The sequence below is a fragment of the Aotus nancymaae genome, unplaced genomic scaffold (assembly GCF_030222135.1).
Source record: "Aotus nancymaae isolate 86718 unplaced genomic scaffold, 86718_ANA_hifiasm-v0.15.2.pri h1tg000049l, whole genome shotgun sequence".
Lineage (NCBI taxonomy): Eukaryota > Metazoa > Chordata > Mammalia > Primates > Aotidae > Aotus > Aotus nancymaae.
In genome coordinates this window covers 707,221-728,414 of record NW_026988463.1, presented here as the reverse complement: position 1 = coordinate 728,414, position 21,194 = coordinate 707,221, and the positions used below count along the sequence as shown (strand labels likewise).

The following is a 21,194-nucleotide window of genomic DNA, read 5'->3' as shown; positions in this document are numbered from 1 at the left end:
GCAGCGTGGCGGAATAGAGCTGTTGTTTCGCGCCACTTGGCGACACCTGAGCGCGGCAGCAGTGCGGCCGTCATGGCGTCGCCCTTCAGCGGGGCGCTGCAGTTGACGGACCTGAATGACTTCATCGGGCCGTCTCAGGTGGGCCGGCCTGGGCGGGCGGGGACGAGGCTGCGCTCGGTGCCCTCTCGCGCGGAGGGAAATTGCTCTGCGCCCCACTTCCTCTCCTGAGGAATGAGATCCGAATCCCGGGAGTCTGGCTGGGGCCGTAGTCCCCGGCGCGGGACCTCAGACACTGGCCCGCGTCTTACCAACAGGGAAACTGAGGCCAGGGAGGGCGGCGTCCCCCAGCCCACTCCTGTGCCCCCCGGTGTCCGGGCGGGCTGCGTGGGAGGGTCCAGGGGTCGCGGGCTCGCGTCAGCCTGCCCGGCCCAGGGCAGGCGGCGGAGGCGGCTCCCACCCCTCCCTAACCCTAACCCGACCCAGCCTTTACCTAGCATAAACGGACGCGGCGGGGACCCCACCTCAGTTGAGGGTGGTGGGGGGTCCCGCTAGACGCCCAGCAATGGCTCCTCGGTAGAGCTGTCCTTGACGTCGCCCAGGTGGGCTGGACAGCTACGCTTGAACCCGGGAGGCCGCAGGCGCCATTATCTCGGTGCACCTGCCTATCCATGACCAACAGCTCTGCGGGGCCAGAGCTGAGCGGGGCCAGAGGCGGGCGGGGCCGGAGGCGGGCTCCTGGGAGCGCTTCCGGCAGGCATGAGCTGGGAGGCGGCTTTCTGGGCTGATAAGGTTCTCCAGGATCAAGGAGAAGGGAGAGAAATGAACTTGTTTCCTGGGCACTAGGCAAGAGGTGACCGCCACACAGATCCAAGCACACGTCCTGTCAGTGGCCGGTGCAACACTCTGGCCTCTGTGTTGGTCATGCCTCCTGTTCACATGAAAGGTGTGAAGGTCATTGTGGGTGGCATCTCCGTTGGTGGGTAGTTTGCAGCCGCCGTTAGCGCTGGCCTTCGTGCAGACTGGGACCTTCAATACCCCAGGAAGTTGGAAACCCGTGCCCTGTGTGAGAGCGGTGGGCAGGAGGAAGACACTGGGGCCAGCCTCAGTCCCTGAGTGTACGGCTCCCGGCAGAGCCTTCAGGCCGTGTGTCCGGGCAGCCATCCTTGAGGCCCTGCCTCCCCGAGAGCCTCTGCCCACTCACAGGCCCTGACTTGGGGTGTCTTCCTGGTCTAGGAGTGCATCAAGCCTGTGAACGTGGAAAAAAGGCTGGGAAGTGGCGTGGCCAAGATTCGCATTGAAGATGACGGGAGCTACTTCCAAGTTAACCAAGTAAGGGCACGGGAGGCTGCTCCACCATCTCACCTGCCCGGCTGATCCGAAACACTTTTCTCTGCTTCCTCCCTGCTCGGAGCGTTGACCCTGAGACACTCTACGTCTCACGAGTCCACTCCGACTGGTCGAATTCGCCTGCCATCTGGGAGGCTGGGGTCAGGGTGCCTGGGGCAGGTGAGTGGGCGGCACCAAGGCGGAACAGCGAGCTTGATCCGCTCAGCACAGGGGCTATTTTGCAGAGATGGTGGATCCTGTCTGCCCGTTCCCCCTAGTTCTAATTGAGTAAGATTTTCTAGTTCAGATCCGTCACTCGCAAAGAGTAGTACTTCCTCTCTAAATGATAAGATCCTGATGAAACTGTTAAGATTCAGGCCAGGTGCAGTGGCTCATGCTTGTAATCCCAGCACTTTGGGGATCAAAGTGGGGGTGCAGATCACCTGAGGTCGGGAGTTCGAGACCAGCCTGGCCAACATGGTGAAACCCCATCTCTACTAAAAATACAAAAATCGTTGTGGCATGTGCCTGTAATCCCAGCTACTTGGGAGGCTGAGGCAGGAGAATCACTTGAACCCAAAAGATGGAGACTGCAGTGAACCGAGATCACTCCACTGCACTCCAGCCTGGGTGACAGAGACTCCATCTCAAAAAACATTCACCCAGCTATCTGCATTTGGACTCTAGAAAACATCTGCCTGATCTCCTGAATCCTTGCACCAAGAGATGATTTCCAGCCCAGCACCGGGGGCCCACAACGGAAGGGACCCCTGGAAGGTGCTGGGGTGTTGGCAGGCCCTGCTGTCAGCACAGTGGCAGTTGGTTTGGAGGAGGCTGTCAGCCTCTGCCCAGCACGCTGTGGCAGGCGAGGCTTTGTGCCTTTAGGCAGAGCCAACGTAGGAATATAGGGCGAGCTCAGCTTGTGACTGCGTGACGCACGGGCCTAGCAGAGAACTGGGCTGCGAGGGGGTTCCTGCCTTGCTCCTCCGGCCGCGTTCCAGCCCCTGCAGCTCTCCTGGCCCTGCTCAAACCATTCCTGCCCTTGCAGGAGGAGCTGGGGGAGCTGCAGCTGGGTGCATTTTGCGTCTAAGAAAAGTTGCTAAGGGATGTCCCAGAGGCCCCCCACTTGAACGCCACGGTCCTGCGTCTGTTTGGCCGAGTCTGATGATTGTTTCTGTCCTCAGGGGCCAGGCTCCCAGGCTTCCTCTTTGCTCACCTCTCCTCCTGTGTCCTCAGCCTTCCCGCCTTCTCCTTTCAGAGCCCAGCTTCAGCATTTTCCTGCCCCGCAGCACCGACAGTGTGCACCCGGGCCAGCACAGCCTCCAGGACCCCATGGGCGGGCAGGGGGCTACCGCTCCGCTGGGACATCAATGGCAGGCCTTATTCGTGTGACTCTGATGCACTCAGCAAGTCGTACCAGAAAGTCGACCTCGATGGCATTATGAAAAGCTAGAGCGTGGATGCGCATTTTTCTAATACGTAATCTGATTTTTAAAAATTAAGCGGCACACAAGCCCGGCCGGCAACCGCGTTGGCTGTTGGGTACGAGCAAGGACTCCGCTGTCCTCATGCGGAGGGGGCCCCTGCGGACCCAGTTCTTCTCCCTCGCAGGACGGCGGGACCCGGAGGCTGGAGAAGGCCAAGGTGTCGCTGAACGACTGCCTGGCATGCAGCGGCTGCGTCACCTCCGCAGAGACTGTGCTCATCACCCAGCAGAGCCACGAGGAGCTGAAGAAGGTTCTAGATGCTAACAGGGTAAGTGGTGGGCAGCCTGGGGACTCTGCTGTGACCTGACATCCACCCCAGCAGTCGATGACAACGCGTTTTGCCAAGGGCAGCTCGTCAGGTGCCAGCATCTTCTGTCTGCACGTGGCGCTGCCTTTTCGAGGCTTGGCATCTCAGTGATTTACTTGTCAGTCTGCTCCGGTGGTACCATGTCGGGCCCCAGACTTTGGGTTCTAAGTATAATCAGAATGACTCCCTTGCTGGGTGCAGTGGCTCACACCTGTAATCCCAGCACTTTGGGAGGCCGAGGCAAGTGGATCGCCTGAGGTCAGGAGTTCAAGACTGCCCTAGCCAACATGGTAAAACCCCATCTCTACCAAAAATACAAAAATTAGCCGGGTGTGGTGGCGCACGCCTGTAGTCCCAGCTACTTGGGAGTCTGAGGCAGAATTGCTTAAACCCAGGAGGCAGAAGTTGCAGTGAGCCAGGATCATGCCACTGCACTCCAGCCTGGGTGACAGAGTAAGACTCTAAAAAAAAAAAAAAATGACACCCCTGTCTAGGCACCGTGGTTCGTGCCTGTAATCCCAGCTACCCAGGAGGCCGAGGCACAAGATCTCTTGAACCTGGGAAGTGGAGTTTGCAGGGAGCTGTGATCACAGCACTGCACTCCAGCCTAGGCAACAGAGCGAGACTTTCTAAAAAAAGAAACTCTTCATGAAGCTAGCGTGCCCTCTCCGCAGCCAACAGCGTCGCACCATGCCGCTCTGGCCCCGGGAATCGGCACGAGGCCAGCACAGTGAGCAGCGTCTCCCCCTTGCTTTGCAGGCAGCGGCGCCTGGTCAGCAGAGGCTGGTTGTGGTTTCTGTCTCGCCACAGTCTAGAGCGTCGCTGGCTGCACGGTTCCAGCTGAATCCTACAGACACCGCCAGGAAATTAACCACGTTCTTTAAAAAAATAGGTAGGCTTTGAACCTGGGGTACACGCTGCAGCTCCAAACCAAGGGGGCGTCTGAGTGAGCCGACGCTCCCCGTGCCTCTGAGTCACTGACACGCCACCCCGCCCTGAACTTCAGCGCCACGGGAACTGTGTATTCCCTCTGTGACCTCAGCCTGAAGTTTTGATTTCACATTTGAGAGCAGCGCCTTCGAACAGAAAACGCCTGCATTCTGGCTGTGCACTTTCTCTAAGTTGGGGCTCACCGCCTCCTGGTACTTTTTAGCTGATGTGATTAAGGCACTCTCTCCAGGGCTCTGTCAGGTTCAGCTCAGGTCAGCGTCAGTTGAGTTTGGTCGTGTGCCTGGCGTGGGGCTAGGGGAGGACCCGGGTGTCTTGAGAGGCCCCAGCTAACCAGGCTCAGTGCCCGCTGGCTGGCTGCCCTGCCTCACTGGGAATGAAGGGGCTGGACCTCGTGGTTGCTGTCTTACTGGGAACCACCGTGTCCAGCCCTTCATCCCTGTGAGGGAGGGCTGTGCGCCTGGCACCCGGCACACTGCCTGTCACGCACTGCGGCCGGTCCCTCACATAGGAAACCTGTTTACACTGGCAGGTGCCCCGTGGTCCTGTCTGACCCACATGCAGCTGGTGCCTGACAGTGCTCTGGCTCTGGGAGCCCGTGTCCCAGGGAAAACACAGCCTGGGGCAGCCCCTGGTTCTCCAGGTGGAGGGTGTGGTCCCCACCTGAATACGAAGCAAGTTCAAAGATTTTTACCTCCAGATCACAGGCAGGTGGCGCACAGTGAGTCCAAGGCCAGTCCTCCGACCAGGGGTTATTTGAGGCAGGAACGGCGGGTCAGGCAGGGAGAGCGAAGGAGCCCCGGGCCGGTGCCTGCTGGGATCCAGGGCACCCTCGGCAGGTTGACTGAGCAGCTCTAATTGCTGGGCTTGGAGCTGGCAGGTGCTCCAGGAGTCCTGCTGTGTGTGGGGTGGCCCCTGAGCAGAGTCCGAGGGGCCAGTCCAGCAGGCAGTGTCCTGCTGTGCCCTAGGGAGGGTCACCAGGAGCAGCGTACATGGCAGTTCTCTGGATCAGCCACGCTGAGGAGCCGGGAGGGTGGCTTCAGGAGGTCACCACGGTGGCGCTGATGCTTTGGCATGGGAAGCGGGTACCTACCACACGTGGCCCCCCAGCAGCGCCACGGGGGTCCACATGCCGGCTCGTGTGTGAGTGGGCATCCCGCGTGGGGTTACACAGGCACCTCCTTCCAGGGGTGCACTTCGTCTTCGACACAGCCTTCTCAAGGAACTTCAGCCTCCTGGAGAGCCAGCGAGAGTTTGTGCGGCGATTCCGAGGACAGGCCCTGCCTGTGCTGGCCTCCGCCTGCCCAGGTGTGCTCATGTGCAGGTGCTGACGGTCAAGTTCAAGTGAAGTGAAAAAGGGACACGACGCGGACAGGAATGACAAGGTGGGGTGGGGCTGGGCATGCACGCGGTTCTGAAGGACAGGTTAGAAACGTCACCTCACATGGCCTTTTCTGGAGAAGGAGCTGCCTGCCTTGGGAGCCGCCCGAAGTCACCTCAGGTCCCCTAGGCAGTGCCCGCCTGCACCTGAGCCCCGCATGGGGGTGGGAGAGACAGGAACCAGCGCTTTCACGTCGTCGTGATCCGTGCCAGCGGGCCGCCCCTGGAACGTGGTGCTGCTGCCGGTGGGTGCAGAGGCTGCTGTGCGCCCCCGCCAGCCCCATGTGCCCCTGTCGCCTCAGGCTGGATCTGCTATGCCGAGAAGACCCATGGCAGCTTCATCCTGCCCCACATCAGTACCGCCCGGTCGCCGCAGCAGGTCATGGGCTCCCTGGTCAAGGACTTCTTTGCACAGAAGCAGGTAACAGCGTTGGGCCAGCCCCAGGTCCAGGCTGGGGAGCAGCCAGAAGTGACCGCGCTGGCCGCTGGCCGCAAGAAACAGGATCCTCTGCATGGGGTTCTGCCTTCCCGGGTGCACCTCCGCCCTCCTTCCTTCCTGGTTCAGGCCCTTCCTCTCCGGCTGGGCAGCAGAGCACCACGTTCTGATCCAGAGGTGCTCACCGCTCACCCAGAGGCAGCCAGGCCTGAGGCTGAGGGAGCAGGAGGCTCCAGGCAACCCAGGCTAGGAGCCCGCCCCTTGGGCTACCAGGTCCACGAAGGCACCCAGCAGGGCCCCTATCTGAGGCCCAGCGGGATCTGAGCCAGACACCACTCAGCCAGCAGGGGGCGGGAGAGGGCGAGGGTGGCCCTGGCGGTGCCTGGGCCTGGAGCGCCCTTGTCCCCTGCAGCCCCTCCCGCCCTCACCCGGGGCTGGTTGGTTCCCCGTGACATCCCTTTCCCCACCCGAGGTGCAGTGGGAGGGCCTGAGCTAAGCCGCTGGAGGCCCCTTCTCCTCCGTTGGCCTTGGCTGTTAGGGAGCACAGGCATGCTGGGAACGGGTCAGTGTCATTTTCTGTGACAGCCAGGGCCCGTCCTGTCCGGGGACACATCCGAACAGCCAGCAGGAGGCTTGCTGGGAAACAGGGTGAGGCTGGTGGTCCCTCGGGGTCTCGCCTGGCGGCAGGATGGCTGAGATCCAGGCCACGCCTCGGCCACCTCACTGCTGGGACCGGGGAGACTTGGGTTTCTTTCTCCTCGTAGCACTTGACCCCCGACAAGGTCTACCACGTCACAGTGATGCCCTGCTACGACAAGAAGCTGGAAGCCTCCAGACCCGACTTTTTCAACCAGGAGCACCAGACACGGGACGTGGACTGTGTCCTCACCACAGGTGTGGTCACACCGGGCGGCCCTGAGCCAGTCCTCCAGCCTCCTGGTCTGGTTCCTGAGCCCCGGGCACAGGTGGTGACTTCCCAGGATCCCACCTGCAGGGGCCCTGGCTGGAGCTTGGGGGCTTGCGTACCCGCTTCTCTCCCCTCGGAGCCTGTCTCGGGGACCTGTGCAGATAAGCCCCCGCAGCACCTCCTTGTTGGCTCTGAAATGAGTCCTTACTCTCCAGTGCAGCCCCTTCAGCTCCCGTTACTCACCCATTCCTGAGCTGAGCAGCCCCAGTCTCCCAAATATAAGGCAGAAAAGCAAACTGCCCAAGAGGCTGGACAGACGGATGCTGGATGGGCACAGCGGCTATGTCCGGCGCCACACCTCCCTGGGCAGGACCAGGCAGCCTCCAGAGGGGCTTCAGAAGTGACCGGGTCTGGCCTCCCACCATGCGCTGGGGTGGACATTTGGGGCCCTCTAGGGCCAGACTGCGGCGACGGCTAGGGAGGCAGGTAGCTTGGATGTTCTCTGACTTTGTTTCGGGATCTCCGCGGAAGAGCATCTGTGCTGTGGCTTCCTTGCAGGAGAAGTGTTCAAGCTGCTGGAGGAAGAAGGCGTCTCCCTGCCGGACCTGGAGCCCGCCCCTCTGGACAGCCTGTACGTATGTCTGGCACCAAGAACCATTATTTTAGCTTCTAACGCTGCCTCTGGAGAAGCATTCCCTGCCCCCTCCCCGCTCTGGGCCTGCTTCCCCACAGCCCATCTCGGCGTCCACAGAAGTGGCTGAGTGGCCGGGAGCTGTGGCTCACACCTGTAATCCCAGCACTGTGGGAGGCCGAGGTGGTGGATCACCTGAAGTCAGGAGTTCAAGACCAGCCTGGCCAACATGTTGAAACCCTGTCTCTACCACAAATACAAAATTTAGCCAGGCGTCATTGTGGGCACCTGTAATCCCAGCTACTTAGGAGGCTGAGGCAGGAGAATCGCTTGAACCTGGGAGGTGAAGCTTGCAGTGAGCTGACATTGGACCACTGCACTCCAGCCTGGGCAACAAAGGCAAACTCCATTTCAAAAAAAAAGTAGTGGCTGAGCCCCCATGATGGCCAGGGACACGAGACAAGCTGTGACTTGTCTCCCACCTGGAAATGCAAACACTCACGTGCTCGGGAGGTCGGCAGGCAGCAGCCACAGCCATGCTGAGGCCTCTCCCTCCTTGCCAGGTGCAGCGGAGCCTCTGCAGAGGAGCCCACCAGCCATCGGGGAGGGGGCTCGGGGGGCTACCTGGAGCACGTGTTCCGGCACGCGGCCCGAGAGCTCTTTGGAATCCAAGTGGCTGAGGTTACCTACAAACCCCTGAGGTCAGTGGGATGGGCCAGGTCCTGGGTGGAGGGGCCACACAGCCCACTGCCTTCCTCAGGCTGCTGCCTTGGCCCGGGGTCCTCCCGCAGAGGCGGGGTGGGTGGAGCACGGCCTGCAGGGTTTGGAGGGGACCCTAGGCACAGGCAGGGCTTTCCTGGCTGTGAAGGCACCAAAGCGCTCCAGGCCTCAGTCTGCCCATTGTGGGGAATGGGGACCCTGAGCCCAAGAGGCCAGCGTGGGCAAGGGTGGCGGGTACCTGGTGTGGGGCATGCGACGCCATGTCCCAGGAGGGAGGGCTGGGGCCTCAAGACATCCCTGGGGAGGGAGGCCCATCTTACAGATAGGGAGCCCACGGCTGGGGGTGAGGTCACCTGCTGGACCCGTGGAAGTGAGCTTTCCACCCTTTCTGTCTGTCCTTGTCCTTCCCCCTGCCCAGTAGAGAGGGAGGGAGCACTGGGACTGCCTGGTCGTCTCCTAGCCCCAGCAGGCCTCCCCTTCCAGGAGGGCCGGAGCCAAGTGGCTGTGCCACATAGACAAACCCCGTCTGTGCCCCCAGGAACAAGGACTTCCAGGAGGTGACGCTGGAGAGGGAGGGCCAGGTGCTGCTGCACTTTGCAATGGCCTACGGCTTCCGCAACATCCAGAACCTGGTGCAGAGGCTCAAGCGTGGGCGCTGCCCCTACCACTACGTGGAGGTCATGGCCTGCCCCTCAGGTGGCTCCCGCGAGGGACAGCACACGAGGGCCCTGCCTGGGACCAGAGCTGTGGGCCACCGTCCAGCAGGCTGGGAGTGGGAAGAAGTGGGGCACGGGCGCCTGGTCACCTCCCTGCTCCCGGTGGTCAGGAGGCTTGGCCAGGGCACGTGCTGTGACCCATGTGTCCCATCTGCTCTGCCATAGGCTGCCTGAACGGCGGGGGCCAGCTGCAGGCCCCAGACAGGCCCAGCAGGGAGCTCCTCCAGCACGTGGAGAGACTGTACGGCATGGTCCGGGCGGAGGCACCCGAGGACGCACCTGGGGTTCAGGAGCTGTACATGCACTGGCTGCAGGGCACCGACTCGGAGCGCGCGGGCCGCCTCCTGCACACGCAGTACCACGCCGTGGAGAGGGCCAGCACCGGCCTGGGCATCCGGTGGTAGGGGCTGCGGGACCCGGACTCCCAGGAGGCCTTGCACGTGCGTGACAGCAGAACCACATGCCCAAGACCCCAGGGCTTCCCCCAAAATTCTCAGTGAGCTGCAGGGTGTGCTGGGACCCAAGTAGGAGCCAGGACTGGCCAGGACCGCGGCTGGCCCATCACCTCCAGTGCGGGTGCCTCTGGGTTCCCCGCTGGCTCTGCCCAGGTGGGGTGGGGCCGCCCAGGCAGCAGAAGGCTCCCTGAGGTTCCAGAGCCTCTTCGGCTGTCCCTGGGCCGCGGCCCACAGATGCACCCAAGTGTGTGAGAGGCTTCAGCCTGTCCTGGGGTTGCCTGAGACAGAACAAGATGGGTTCTCACCCCCAACTTCTAGAGGCTTCTCCCGAAGCTCTGCAAAGAAGGTGGGAGACAGAGCTGATCCTGCCAGGCCCCCGGAAAGCAGGGGCAAGCCCCGAGGGGCGAGCCAAGGGCAACAGCAGGCATCACTGGCTGCACCATCCCCCAGCCGGGTCCCCCCCAGGCCCGTCTCCCAGCGCTTACGTCTAATAAAGGCACCCTCCTCAAATGCGCCTCTGCAAACAGCTCCTCTCCTGGCACGTCTGCCCGCATGGAGAACGGCTTTATTCGTGGTTCAGAAGCCCCGTGCATCCCACTTCCCAGACACCCAGGTCTCCAGGCCCACACGGGCCCCACAAAGTGGTCATGCACATCCACCCCTGAGGGTGGACAGCTGGCAGGCCAGAGCCTCGAAGAAGCTTCTGGAGGTGGCCCTTGCGCGAGTCCAGCTGGCTGAGGTCACGAAGAGGGATGTGAGACCCAGCCCTGTGACGGTCTGTGGGGGGCTCACTTGTTGGGGGCTGTACTCAGGAGCCCCCACTGCAGCGCAAGGAGGGCCCGAGCCTGTGGCTGCCGCAGCTCGCCTGCCTGTTCGAAGCGTGCCCGCTCCTTGCAGAGCGCCTCCAGGACGTCGGCGGGGACCGCCTTGCCCGTGAACTTGCGCACCGGCTCCTCTCTGCGGGAGGGGTGCAGTGAGGCGTGGGGCCCACCGCCGACGCGGGAGGGTGGGCAGGAAGGCACTTAATGAGCAGCCTCCCCCGAGCCAGGGATGCTCAGCCCTCCACGAGGCCCCCAGATGCCTTCCTAAGGGTCCACATGCCTGCCAAGGCCCCAGACAACGGCCATACTCACGCCACCCGCAGGAAGGGGTTGTAGAGGCGCTCCTCGCCCAGAGTCGAGGGCACTGTGGGCACATCGTCCTCGTCCCTCTTCTGAAGTGACCACAGGCCCTGGTCATGATTGGGGCTTGTCTGAGAGCCCCCCGAAACCCGTCCTCCCCCACCCTCCAGCCGAGGCGGGAAGGGGCCGTGCCTTAGCCCAGGACAGCTTGGCTCTCACGTGGTCGTTGCTGGGCTCCACTTTCTGCGCAAACTCCAGGTTGCTGAGCGTGTGCTCGTGGCCGCAGAACACCTTCTGGAAGAAGAGCCTCGGTGAGCGCGCACGCGGCCGGAAGCCGGGCAGGTGCTCGCGCCGCTGCCTGGCCTCCCCGGCCCGGTCTGCCCTCTGGTGGGCATTCACTCTGCACCCCGGCGCAGTGCGGGTGCGGAGCGTGGGGGCTGTGCCCACGGGAAAGGAGGGGAGGGCCCAGGCCCGCTCACCGTCTCGGGGGGCAGGCTGCCCAGCTCGGCCAGGCTCTGGTACATCTGCTGGGCGCTGCCCTCCAGGCACGAGCCGCAGCCGGCCACCAACAGCGCGTCCCCTGGCGGGGGAGGGCGGGTCAGAGCAGAGGGGGCGGGGCCGGCGGGAGGCGGGGTGGGCGCGCTCCGCGCTGCGGGTACCCGAGAACAGGGCGGGTGGGTCCGGGCAATCGTCCTCCCACAGGAAGTAGCTCATGTGGCCGGAGGTGTGGCCGGGCGTCAGGAGGCAGCGCACGTGGATGGCCCCAAACTGCGGCGGAGGAGCAGGCGGACCCGTGAGGGCGGGCGGTCCCGGGGCGCCCACCCCGCCCTCCCGGGGGCGCGCGCTCACCCGCAGCTCCTCGCCGTGCGCCAGCCTGCGCGTCAGCGAGAAGATGCGCTCGTCCGCGCCCAGCACCGCCAGCCCTGGACGCAGCCGCGCCAGCTCCGGGTTTCCCCGCGCGTGGTCCCTGCGGACGGGCGGGCGGGGCCGGGTCAGGTCCGGGTGGGGCGGGGCGGCGTCCTCGCGCCTCCCCCCGCCCCGCCAGCGCTCACCAGTGATGGTGCGTGGTCAGCACGGCGGTCAGGGACACCCCCTCCCGGCCCACGATCTCCAGCAGCTGAAAGGGACGGGAGTGGTGATGACACAGACGGTCCCAGTGGGCCATTCCCTCCCTCTCCATATCGGGGCGCCAGGTCCGCCGCGCTCAGCACCCCAGGCCGGCCAGGACCCCAGGCAGCGCCGGAGAGCGGGGACCCAGCGGGCAGTGACTGCGCCCCTGCACGTGCGGGGACGACCAGGCAGCAGGGGAAGGGCGGAGGCCAGAGGCGGCCTAACTTTAGGGAGCCCCGAGATAATCGAGCGACCCCAGCCGCCAGTGACGCCCGGAGAGCAGAGCACGTGGGAACCGCTCATGCCAGGGGGTCGGGGAGGCTCTCGGGGGGCACGGCCGGGTCCCTGCCGCCCGCGGCCTGCCCTCACCCTCTTGGGCACGGCCACGTCCACGGCCACCGCCTCGCGCGTGAGCTCCTCGATGACCAGGTACATGTAGTTGTCCTCAAGCACGGGGATGACCTTGACCTTCATGGCCGCGGACCTCGGCCACGGGTGCCTGCTCCAAAACAGGCCCCCCAGCCCACGGTGCCCCTTCAGGGCGGGGCCCGCTTTCCACACCTTAGGAAGGGCTGTGCGAGGCGGGTCCGTCAACGCGCGGGGGCGCAGAGGAGGAGGCTGGAGTCTCCCCAGGAACTCCCCGGCACTCGCGTGGAATTCCACGCACCGGGCTGCTTCGAGTGCGGAACCCGGCCCCTCCCGACCCTGCCCCCAGCCCCAGCCCGGCCCCCAAAGGCCCCGCCTTCCTCCCAGGCCCCGCCCCTCGGGCGCCCGCCCCGCCGCCAGACCCTGACCCCGGGCAGCCGCGTTTCCCCGCCGCCCGCCTCACCCGCACGGCTGCGCGGACGGCCCGAAGGACGGACAGATGGAGGCGGGGCCTTGGCCGCCGGTCACGGGGTCCGGACGGAGTGCGGCGTTGGGCTCGGGAGCCGCCAGCCGCCCCACTCCGCGGACGCGCCTCGCCTCCGCCCGGCCGGGATCCTGCGCGCCGTGAGACCACAAGGCCCGCCAGGGGTGCGCGCGTGCCTGGTGGGGCGCCGCGCGCACGTTCTGACCCCGCCGGGCCCGGCGCTGGCACCTCCTCCAGGAAGCCCTCAGGAACCCGGGCTGAGCCAGTCGGTTCCTAGTTCTCCGTCCCCAATAGGGACATCTGCGCCCCCACTTCTCAGGCCGGAGGTGCAGAGATCTGTCCAGTTTGTTCACCTGCCCGTCCCGGGGCTCAGCCAGCACTGCAAGGTTCACAAAAGGTGTCCAACGAGTGTGGCCCAGGGCACCCTGCGTGCGGGTAGCCGCGCCCAGGTTGAGTGCTTTTATGCACCTGGTTCCATCTGCACAAGGAATGTGCAGGGAGCACCGGGCCGCATTCCCCAGAGGGGGAAACGGAGGCACGGAGAGGAAGAGCTGTCCTTCCTCCTCCACAACAGTGGGTCTCGCCCTGCCCCTGTGGGCAGGGCCCTGGCAGTTTCCTGGGACCAACAGAGGCCTTGGCAACGCGCGCAGCAGTGCTTGTGGTGGCAGCCGCAGCCACAGGGAGGCCAGGCGTGAAGGCGGTACCCGGCTCGGAGCAGGCCAGGGTCCCTTCGCCTATGGAGCATGCAGCCACCACAGGCCCCAGGCCAGGACCTCCCCTTCGGCGGGTGGAGAATGTGAGTCCTCAGAGAAGCCGCTGCTCCTTCCTTGGGGCTGGAGTCTGCCTTTTCCCGTAGAGGCCAGGGGGGTGCAGGTCCCTGTACTGTGGGTCTGATCTCAGCTAGGGGAAGGACTTTTGCAGCTCAGCCAGGCGGGGAGCAGGGCTGGTGACTGCATGGGAGTGGGGCCACAGCCCACCCTGGGGAATGGGTGGTGGTGCCTCTCCAGGTTGGGCCACGAGCCAAGGACTGGCTGCCAGGAGCTCCTGGGGGCACCGCAGCCTGGGCCACCAGCCTGGGGGCAGAGGTCCCGCCAGGTCTAGCGCTGAGTGAGGAGCAGCAGCTGCAGGTGGGTGTGGGTGCCCAGGGTGCTGTGAGGAGGGAGGGTGCCGGCAGACCCCGCAGATGCCACCTCTCACCTGACCACCCACAGATCTCCAAGGAGCTCGTCGACATTCAGATCACAACCCACCGCCTGCAGGAGCAGCACGAGGCTGAAATCTTCCAGCTGAAGAGTGAGGTGCGCAGCCATGTGCCAACATCAGTGCACAGGAAACAGAGGGGTGCAGGCCCAGGACATGTGCCCTGTGTGGGTGTGCACATGAGAGTGGCATCCGTGGGTCTCGGCCTGCCCCATAAGTGCTACGTGCCCAGGCGTGTGCTGGGCCAATGCTCACCTCCCCCAGCAGCCCGTAGGCAGGTGCACCCACTCATGCCAGTTGTCCCACAGATCCTTCGGCTGGAGAGCCGGGTGCTGGAGCTGGAGGCTGACCCCAGGCACTGTCGGGCACCAGCCCAGGAGCGCAGACACAAAGCCCAAGAGCCTGGACACTCTGATGACCGCAGACTCCAGGTCACCATGAGCACATGGAGGGCCTGGCTGGGAGAGGCCAGATGGAAGCCTCAGCAGAGGGCTCAGTGAGACCGGGGCTTACCCACCCCTCAGCCCTTCCTGCCCTCCCTTCTATTCAGGTGCAGCCCAAGGACTTCACGAGCCCCCGGAACAAGCAGCAGAGGCTGGGGAGCGGCGTAAGTGTGCAGCCACCTAGCTCAGGGGAGAGGGCAGCACAGGGGACCCCAAGCCTAGCCTCTCATCCACCAGCCCTGTGTGCCCCACAGCTGCTGGGGGGCCAGGGGCAGCTTCAGGAAGAAGTAAAGTGGGCACTGGAGCGTCAGGAGGCCCGGCAGCAGGCACTGGAGACTCGTGTGTGAGTGGCCGTCTCACCTGGGGCCTGGACGGCTCAGCAGGGCCCCACTGCGGAGCAGAGAACCCCTCACCCACCGTGGGCCTGCTGAGCCTCACCCCATGTCCTCAGGGCAGCCCTGGGCCAGCAGCTGCAGGGAACCCGAGAGGAGGCCAGGGCAGCCGGGCAGCAACTGGCCACACAGGCTGTGGTGAGGCCCTGCCCTGCCTGCTTGGAGACCCAGAGGGTGGGGCCCCACAAGCCCATCCAGGTCCATTCCTGGGACACAAGTTGAGGGCTGCCTCTGCCCCAGGTGCTATGCAGCTGCCAGGGCCAGCTCCGCCAGGCAGAGGCTGAGAATGCCCGGCTGCAACTGCAGCTCAAGAAGCTGAGGGAGGAGTACGTCCTGCGGCTGCAGCGCTGCGCCCGGGAGGCGGTGGTGAGCCCTGCAGGAGCACTGAGGCCTGGGGAGCCCAGCCTGGCCTGGGTGTGTTGGACAACTTCAGGGACATCCCGTGGGCCCCCGCACTGCTCAGCCTGCTGGGGTTGGGGGTATGGCTGGAAAAGATGGGGGTGGGCCCTGTGCGGAATCAGCCCACCACCTCCAGGAGCTCGCAGACAATGCAGGCCAGGCACCGGCCAGCACGACCCTCCGGATGTTCCTGGAAGCCACTCTGGAGGACATGCGGGTAGCGTACCGTGGTCGTGAGCAGCAGCTGGCCCGAGCCGCCCGCACCTATCAAAAGCGGCTGGCAGACCTGAGCCACAGGCATGAGGAGCTGCTGGGTGCCTACAGGTGGGCCGCGCCCTGACACCGGCGCCTGGGGTGAGAGGCATCTCTCAGCCTCTGTGCCGCAAAGCTGAGTGTGCAGCAGGAGTGGCCCCACACAGACACCGGCCTACCCCTGACAGGACGCCTGGGAACCCCAAAGCTGCTTTCAATGCAGCTAGCTCGGACCTGGAACCACTGCCCATGCGGCTGGTCACTGACTTCAGCCAGCAGGACCAGGTGAGGCTAGAGACCCCCAGAAACTCCAGGCCCAGGTGTCTCCCGCCCACCTGCTGCCCCACACTGGCCGGGGGGCACAGAGCCCCAGAACTTGCCCCAGGCTTCATCCTGGGCTTCACAGAGACCCCAGGCCGGGCATCTGAGGGGCCTGCCTTCTCCAGCCAACTGAGGCGTCCCCCACCACAAACCTCTGCAGCACAGCCGGCCTGGGGCGCTGCTCTCATCCCCACAGAAGGGACCCAGTGATGACTCCCAGAGGGGAGCGTCAGAGCCACAGTGAGTGCCCTCACAGGTGTGGGGGAGGCCTGCAGGGAGAGGGCAGAGTGCGCCACACCTGGGCCCCGAGTCCCCAAGTTACTCCTCCACGCCTCCTGCTGGCCAGGGTCTGGTCACAGCAGTGCACTCAGTGGCATGTCCCCACCCCCGATCCCTCTGTGGTACCAGGGCCACTGATAATCACAGGACAGGGAAAAGGGGCCTGCTGTGGGCCTTGAACATGAGGGCTGGGAGAGCACACCTGAGATGTTTTCACTGAGACCTGGAGGACCTGAGGGGCAGGAGCAGGGTGCCTGCTGCCCGAGGACCATCTCCCAGAGTTTAGGGCGCACTGTGGGGTGGCATCCCGCTGACGCTGGGGTGCTGTCTGCACTGGCCTGTGCTTTAGCCCTCCGTGAGCAGCCCAGGCCACCCCCGTGCACAGACGGCTCCAAGGCCTGGGCTGGGCCACAGGAGCACAGGGGGCCATGCCGCCCCTCTCTCACTCCCAGGAGGTGTCCCCTCCCGGCACAGTCACAGGTCTGCCCCAGTGTCACCACACCAGCTCTCGAAACCACTCCTCCTCTTCCTCCCCTCAGGGGCCTGCACGCTGCATCCTGGGCCCAGATCCACCAGAAGCTCCGGGACTTTTCCCGCAGCACCCAGGTAGGAGGCAAGGGCTGGCCTGGGCCCCCTCACACCACGCCCCGGCTCATGCCCTACACCCCCATGCCAGGCAGAGCTGGAACAGGAGCGGGCACAGCTGCTGGTCCGGGCCACGATGGCTGAAGAGCAACTTTCTGAGCTGCAGGAGTATGTGGATCAGCACCTGGGCAGGTGGGCGCTCAGGAGGGGAGCTGAGTGTGACCCGAGGGCCCTGGTCTGGCCGGAATGGAAGATGATGGCCATCTCGGGGGATAGAGGCAGACCTGTCCACAGCTGGGCAGGTCACTTAAGCCTGGTCCCTCTAAGCAGGTACAAGCAGGAAATCCTGAGGCTGAGGAAGCTGGCCAGTGCAGGGGACCCCTGGAAAGTGGGGGCTGTGCCTCCAGCGAAGCCCCAGGATCCAAGGACCGGCAGCTACTAGCTCGTCTCCTTAGGAGCAGAGCAGATGCCACCGTCACAGCCAGCCCAGAGCCCTCCCAGCCAGCCCCCCCACCAAAACATGAATAAGGATAGAACCCACAGAGTCTTTACTTCATCCTGTCTGAACATTTAGCCTGCCTGAGAAACGGGGGTCCCCGGGACAGAGGCAGAAGTAGGTCCAGGAGCAGCCTGGTCCAGGGGCAACTGAGAGGAGGCGGCCTCCCCAGCCTGCTGGCCCCCAGGAACCTCATACGCCCAGACTCGGTCCAGGCCCTCGCCAAGCATGGCCACCGGCTGCCAGGTGGGGAGCGGGAAGCGCCCAGACACCACGCGGGCCCCGGCAGGCAGCTCTGCCCGCAGCTTGTCCTCCAGCAGTGGGAGCTGAAGGAGAGAAGAGCAGAGTACAGAGAGTGGGGCCAGCGGAAACCAGCCCCCCGCCCCCCCTTCCCAGCCCTAAGCCTAGCACCCACCAGGCGGGCCCAGGCCTCAGAGCAGTGAATACCCTGGGGTGCGGCTGGGACTTCCTAGCGGGCTGGCAACCCCGGACCTACCACGCTAGGGGCCAGGAACACAGACACGTTTCGGCAGTCCCTCAGGCTCACCTGCAGGAAGAGGAGTTGCCCCAGCCGGGGAGAGGCCTGGTGGGTACGGGGTCCCCGCAGCTTCCGAGTCCCGGCCCCCAGCCCTTGCAGGTGTCAGCCGCGCCTCGGGCCGTCAGCGGGTGGCCAGGGCTCCCCAGGTTACCTTCCAGAGATCCTCACGGTGATAGCAGACGCTGCGGGCACAGCCGGCCCTCCAGGCGTGCAGCCGCGCCAGCGCCACCAGCCACGGGTTCAGCTCGTAGCCCACGGCGGGGCGGAGGCCGCACCGGTGGGCCGCCAGCACCTGCGGGCACCGAGAGCGTGGGAAACGGGATGGGGCAGGGGCGCCCGCCGGCAGGTGGGGGGCGTGGGGCGGCCAAGACCCAGGCGCGGGCACTTACGATCCTGCCGTCGCCAGAGCCCAGATCCACCGTTTTTCCAGGGCGGCCTCGCAGCAGCGACAACACGTGCTCCACCTGCCGCGCGCTCGCGCCGACGTAGGGCACCTGGATAGGGAGGCGGCGGCGTTCACTGGCCGCTCCCGCCCTCAACCACCCGGCGAGGGGCGGAGCTCACCCTGGCCCCGCCCAGACCCTGAGCGGCAGCCGCGGGCCCCGCCCCGCACCTGCAGGCGCAGCGGCACGCGCCGGAAGCCGGGCTGGAGCAGCAGCGCCCACACCGCATAGGCCGCCAAGCCCGAGCCGGCCGCCGCCTGCAGCAGCTCCAGTGCGCCCAGCCGCCGCTCGCGCAGCTCCGTCAGCGCCTCGGCCGGGTCGTCCTGCTCCATGGCTGCGGGACGCGCGGCCCAGGGTCGCCCGCACAGCGTCCTTCCCGGCTCGGGACCGCGGCCCTCGCAGCCGGGCCCGGAGCTGACGCTGCGCCCTCCCCCACGCCGGAAGTGGCCGGCAGAGCCCTGGCTGTCGGTCCGTTTCGCTGTGCGCTCCGCCTGGCGCGGCTGCCCTCCCGCGGGTTCCGGCGAACGACGGCCTCGCGGGCGCTGCCCCGCCGTGTCCCGCCCCAAGCCTGCGAGGGTCGGCTCCGTTGGTCCGCTCTGGAGCGCTGTTCGCGTCCCGTATTGGGTGCTGGCGACCCGTGGAAGGGGACAGGCAGGCCCTGCCCGGGGGAGCGCACGTCCCGGCGGTCTCTCGGGCTAGAGCCCCAGGGAAACCGGGCTGCGCACCTGCGGCGTGGAAGGAAGAAGACTGCCCTGGAGAGGGGCGGTCCTGGCCCCAGAACCAGCCGGGGGCTTGCGCGGGGCGGCTGGAGCCCAGGGAGCCGGCGGGAAGGCGGCTCCCCGGGGTGAGACAGCGTCCAGGCGCCAGCACCCCCATGACTCTGACTCGGGGAGACTGGCGGGGGGCGCTCCGCTGACCGGGACACCCAGCGCCAGCCAGACCCAGGAGGACATCCAGTTCCCTCCTACAGCCTGAGTGCTGAGCCCCGGTGGGCGGGAAAGGGATGGGAGTTGACTCGGAGGAGAGCTTGAGCAGGCCTAGGAAGACAGACGCTGGCTTTCCACTGAGCCTGGTGGGAGGAAAGCCGGATGTCACAGGCCGGGGCCTCTGGCGCCTGCCCAGCTGCAGCGGACGCAGACAGCCCCAGTTGAGAGATCACCTTCCTTCTCCAGAAAACAAAACACACAAAAAGATTGAGTTCCTGGCCAGGTGCGGTGGCTCACGCCTGTAATACCAGCACTTTGGGAGGCCTAGGTGGGGCAGATCACAAGGTCAGGAATTCAAGACCAGCCTGCCAGGCGTGGTGGTGGACACCTATAATCCCAGTTACTTGAGAAACTGAGGCAGGAGAATCGCTTGAAACTGGAAGGCAGAGGTAGGTTGCAGTGAGCTGAGATGATGGTGCCACTACACTCCTGCCTGGGTGAAAGAGTGAAACTAATCTCAAAAAAAAAAAAAAAAGATTGAGTTCTGGAGGTGACCTTGTGAAGCCGGGGGGTGGAGGTGCATGTGGAAGAGCTGAGCTCTGGGTCAGGCAGCAGGGCTGCGACCTCACACCCAGGGTAGGGCTGGACGCCCATGAATGTAAGGGGTTGCCTGTGCCTGCCCTGGTCTGGCTCCTTAGCCATCCATGGCTGGGGTCGGGAGCCCCTGCAGGGACAGAGGCTGCTTCCAGACAACATGGGTATGCCCCAGACCACTGCCCCCAACCTCAAAGTGCAGAGTGTTTCTCAGGCTTGCCCACATGCTGGCTCCAGCCCCACCCAGTGCAGTGTGTCCTGTCTCCTGGGGGCTTGGAACAGCCCTTCCAAGAAAGGAAAGGTGTGCACTGAGCTCTGGGGGAGAGCTGACAGCATGCATTCCTGTCCTGCTCCCTGCATTCTTCCCTGCACCTGGAGCAGTTACCTAGAAGGCACTCGGGAAAAGCTTATTGGATGAATGCACCTAACTGGACTCTGGCGTGCACTCCCCACTCAGGTCCACACTGGGCATGCTGCTCCTTGGCCTTTGGGCACTCCGCAGCCACCTGTGCCCATGTGAGTTTGCATTTGCCTGGAAGCGTGTGATCCGCAAGGCCCCAGGCTCCCGTAGCTCCACCCACATGCTCACCCACACCGTCTCCCTGACTCCCATGCCACTTTGGCCAGTCATCCCCAGGGCAGGCATGAAGCCTCTGGTCTAATGCTCCAAGACCTGTGGTGCTCCTGTGGCCCTGCGTCTCACGAAAAGACAGCTGCTTGCAAAGCCAGTGCTTTCTCTGGGAGGGTCTGTAGGTGCAAGGCTTAGGTACTTCCTGGGACAGGTGGGTAGAGGGCAGGGTGCAGCCAGGGCCCAGCCCAGGCTGTCTGTGAATAGGTGGACTTGGATGTGGCCAACAGAAGAGGCTGTAGGAAGCTGACCAGAGAATCAAGGCAGGTGCCAAAGGTGAGGGGCTTGCTCAGCCCATGGGAAAGCCTCCCGAGACAGGAGTGGAGAAGGCTTCGAGGGAGGGCACATGGGCTCCTTCTTCCTCTAGTCTTTGCAGAAGTGTCTGGTCTGGGGGCAGATGGATGTAAGGCTATGGGGCCCAGGGAGTGGTCAGAGCTGGATGAAAAGGTGGAGGTTGTCCAAGTATTATTGGAGGCTTGCCCAGAGGAGTGGTCCTGTCCCTGAGCCTGCAGCATGCCCTAGTTGGGAGTCTGGGGAGAGGAGAGAAGCAAGGAGCTGGAGGAGGAGCAGAAGGTGGGAGGACCCCCCCCCACCGCCCCAGTGACTGACACCCAGGCGGCTGTGCTCCTCACCCATCCTTCTCATCAGCCCCACGGCAGGCAGGCGATCTGTGTGAAACGATAAGCCCCTTGCATGTGCAGCTTTCAGACAGCCTGCCCCGTGGAAGTCCCAGGGTGGTGCTGGAGGTGATCCCCCACCAGGTGTCCACAGAGGGCTTGCACCCACCAGGCACCTACATCCACGGATCTGGAGGAAGGGCCTTGTCTGTGGGCCCTGCACAGCTATATCCCTCACCCAGCCTCACTTTGCTCCCTGAAAGTTGGGGACTTGATCTGCCTGGGCAGGGCCTCTGGCCTCTACCCCACCCCTGGCCCAGGAGAGAATGGAAAGCCAACCGTTTCTGGGGCTCAGCCCAGGGGTCCCCTGGCCCTTGAGCTGTGGCTGTCTCTTTCCCAGGATCCGAGGGGTTGGGGTGAGAGGAGGCAGCTTGAGCAGGGCCAGGGGGCCTGGAACACCCCCACGCAGGGACTTTTAGCCTTCGGGCCTTGAGCTGTGGCTGTCCCAAACCTCACTGGCCCTTTATGTGGCTGAAAGGCTGATGAGGAAGGCGGAGACAGTGACAATGGGGCCAGTGGCGGGAAACAGTCCTTAGAGACCCCATTGTGCACCCTGCCCGCCGGAAACAGGCAATAAGCAGGACCCTGCAGAGGGGACCCCACACCCTTCGGGCTCCTCACCACGTC

At 64.7% G+C, this 21,194-nt stretch overlaps 4 protein-coding genes and 1 long non-coding RNA gene across 6 annotated transcripts; 2 read left to right on the top strand and 3 right to left on the bottom strand.

The window, feature by feature from the left end:
• Positions 1-30: 30 nt before the first annotated feature.
• On the top strand, positions 31-9,823 carry CIAO3 (cytosolic iron-sulfur assembly component 3). Its single transcript, XM_012468666.3, has 11 exons — positions 31-138; positions 1,234-1,329; positions 2,938-3,081; positions 3,880-4,012; positions 5,257-5,376; positions 5,751-5,869; positions 6,649-6,778; positions 7,350-7,422; positions 7,986-8,123; positions 8,681-8,838; positions 9,024-9,823. The coding sequence occupies exons 1-11, from the start codon at positions 73-75 to the stop codon at positions 9,260-9,262; spliced, it is 1,416 nt and encodes a 471-aa protein (XP_012324089.1). The 5' UTR covers positions 31-72; the 3' UTR covers positions 9,263-9,823.
• LOC135269000 (uncharacterized) lies at positions 3,984-9,869 on the bottom strand. The gene is made up of 2 exons (XR_010337324.1): positions 7,035-9,869; positions 3,984-6,944 (listed from the first exon to the last, which is right to left on the bottom strand). It is a non-coding gene; the product is annotated as an uncharacterized LOC135269000 (long non-coding RNA).
• Positions 9,870-10,002: 133 nt separating this feature from the next.
• HAGHL (hydroxyacylglutathione hydrolase like) lies at positions 10,003-12,091 on the bottom strand. The gene is made up of 8 exons (XM_021675031.2): positions 11,914-12,091; positions 11,487-11,551; positions 11,284-11,401; positions 11,094-11,202; positions 10,914-11,014; positions 10,627-10,728; positions 10,447-10,526; positions 10,003-10,270 (listed from the first exon to the last, which is right to left on the bottom strand). The coding sequence occupies exons 1-8, from the start codon at positions 12,016-12,018 to the stop codon at positions 10,102-10,104; spliced, it is 849 nt and encodes a 282-aa protein (XP_021530706.1). The 5' UTR covers positions 12,019-12,091; the 3' UTR covers positions 10,003-10,101.
• Positions 12,092-12,665: 574 nt separating this feature from the next.
• Positions 12,666-17,018, top strand: CCDC78 (coiled-coil domain containing 78). Its single transcript, XM_064362280.1, has 13 exons — positions 12,666-13,190; positions 13,402-13,521; positions 13,606-13,692; positions 13,903-14,025; positions 14,145-14,380; positions 14,489-14,567; positions 14,670-14,795; positions 14,965-15,152; positions 15,269-15,365; positions 15,562-15,641; positions 16,220-16,286; positions 16,357-16,457; positions 16,596-17,018. The coding sequence occupies exons 1-13, from the start codon at positions 13,131-13,133 to the stop codon at positions 16,705-16,707; spliced, it is 1,476 nt and encodes a 491-aa protein (XP_064218350.1). The 5' UTR covers positions 12,666-13,130; the 3' UTR covers positions 16,708-17,018.
• ANTKMT (adenine nucleotide translocase lysine methyltransferase) lies at positions 16,797-18,176 on the bottom strand. 2 transcript variants are annotated; one of them, XM_012468747.3, is made up of 5 exons: positions 17,913-18,176; positions 17,689-17,793; positions 17,451-17,591; positions 17,258-17,308; positions 16,797-17,087 (listed from the first exon to the last, which is right to left on the bottom strand). In XM_012468747.3, exons 1-5 carry the CDS (start codon positions 18,072-18,074, stop codon positions 16,836-16,838), a joined length of 711 nt encoding a protein of 236 aa, XP_012324170.3. In that variant the 5' UTR covers positions 18,075-18,176; the 3' UTR covers positions 16,797-16,835. The 2 variants fall into 2 exon arrangements, with proteins under 2 accessions (XP_012324170.3, XP_064218349.1); XM_064362279.1 differs by lacking the exon at positions 17,258-17,308.
• Between the last annotated feature and the right edge of the window lie 3,018 nt (positions 18,177-21,194).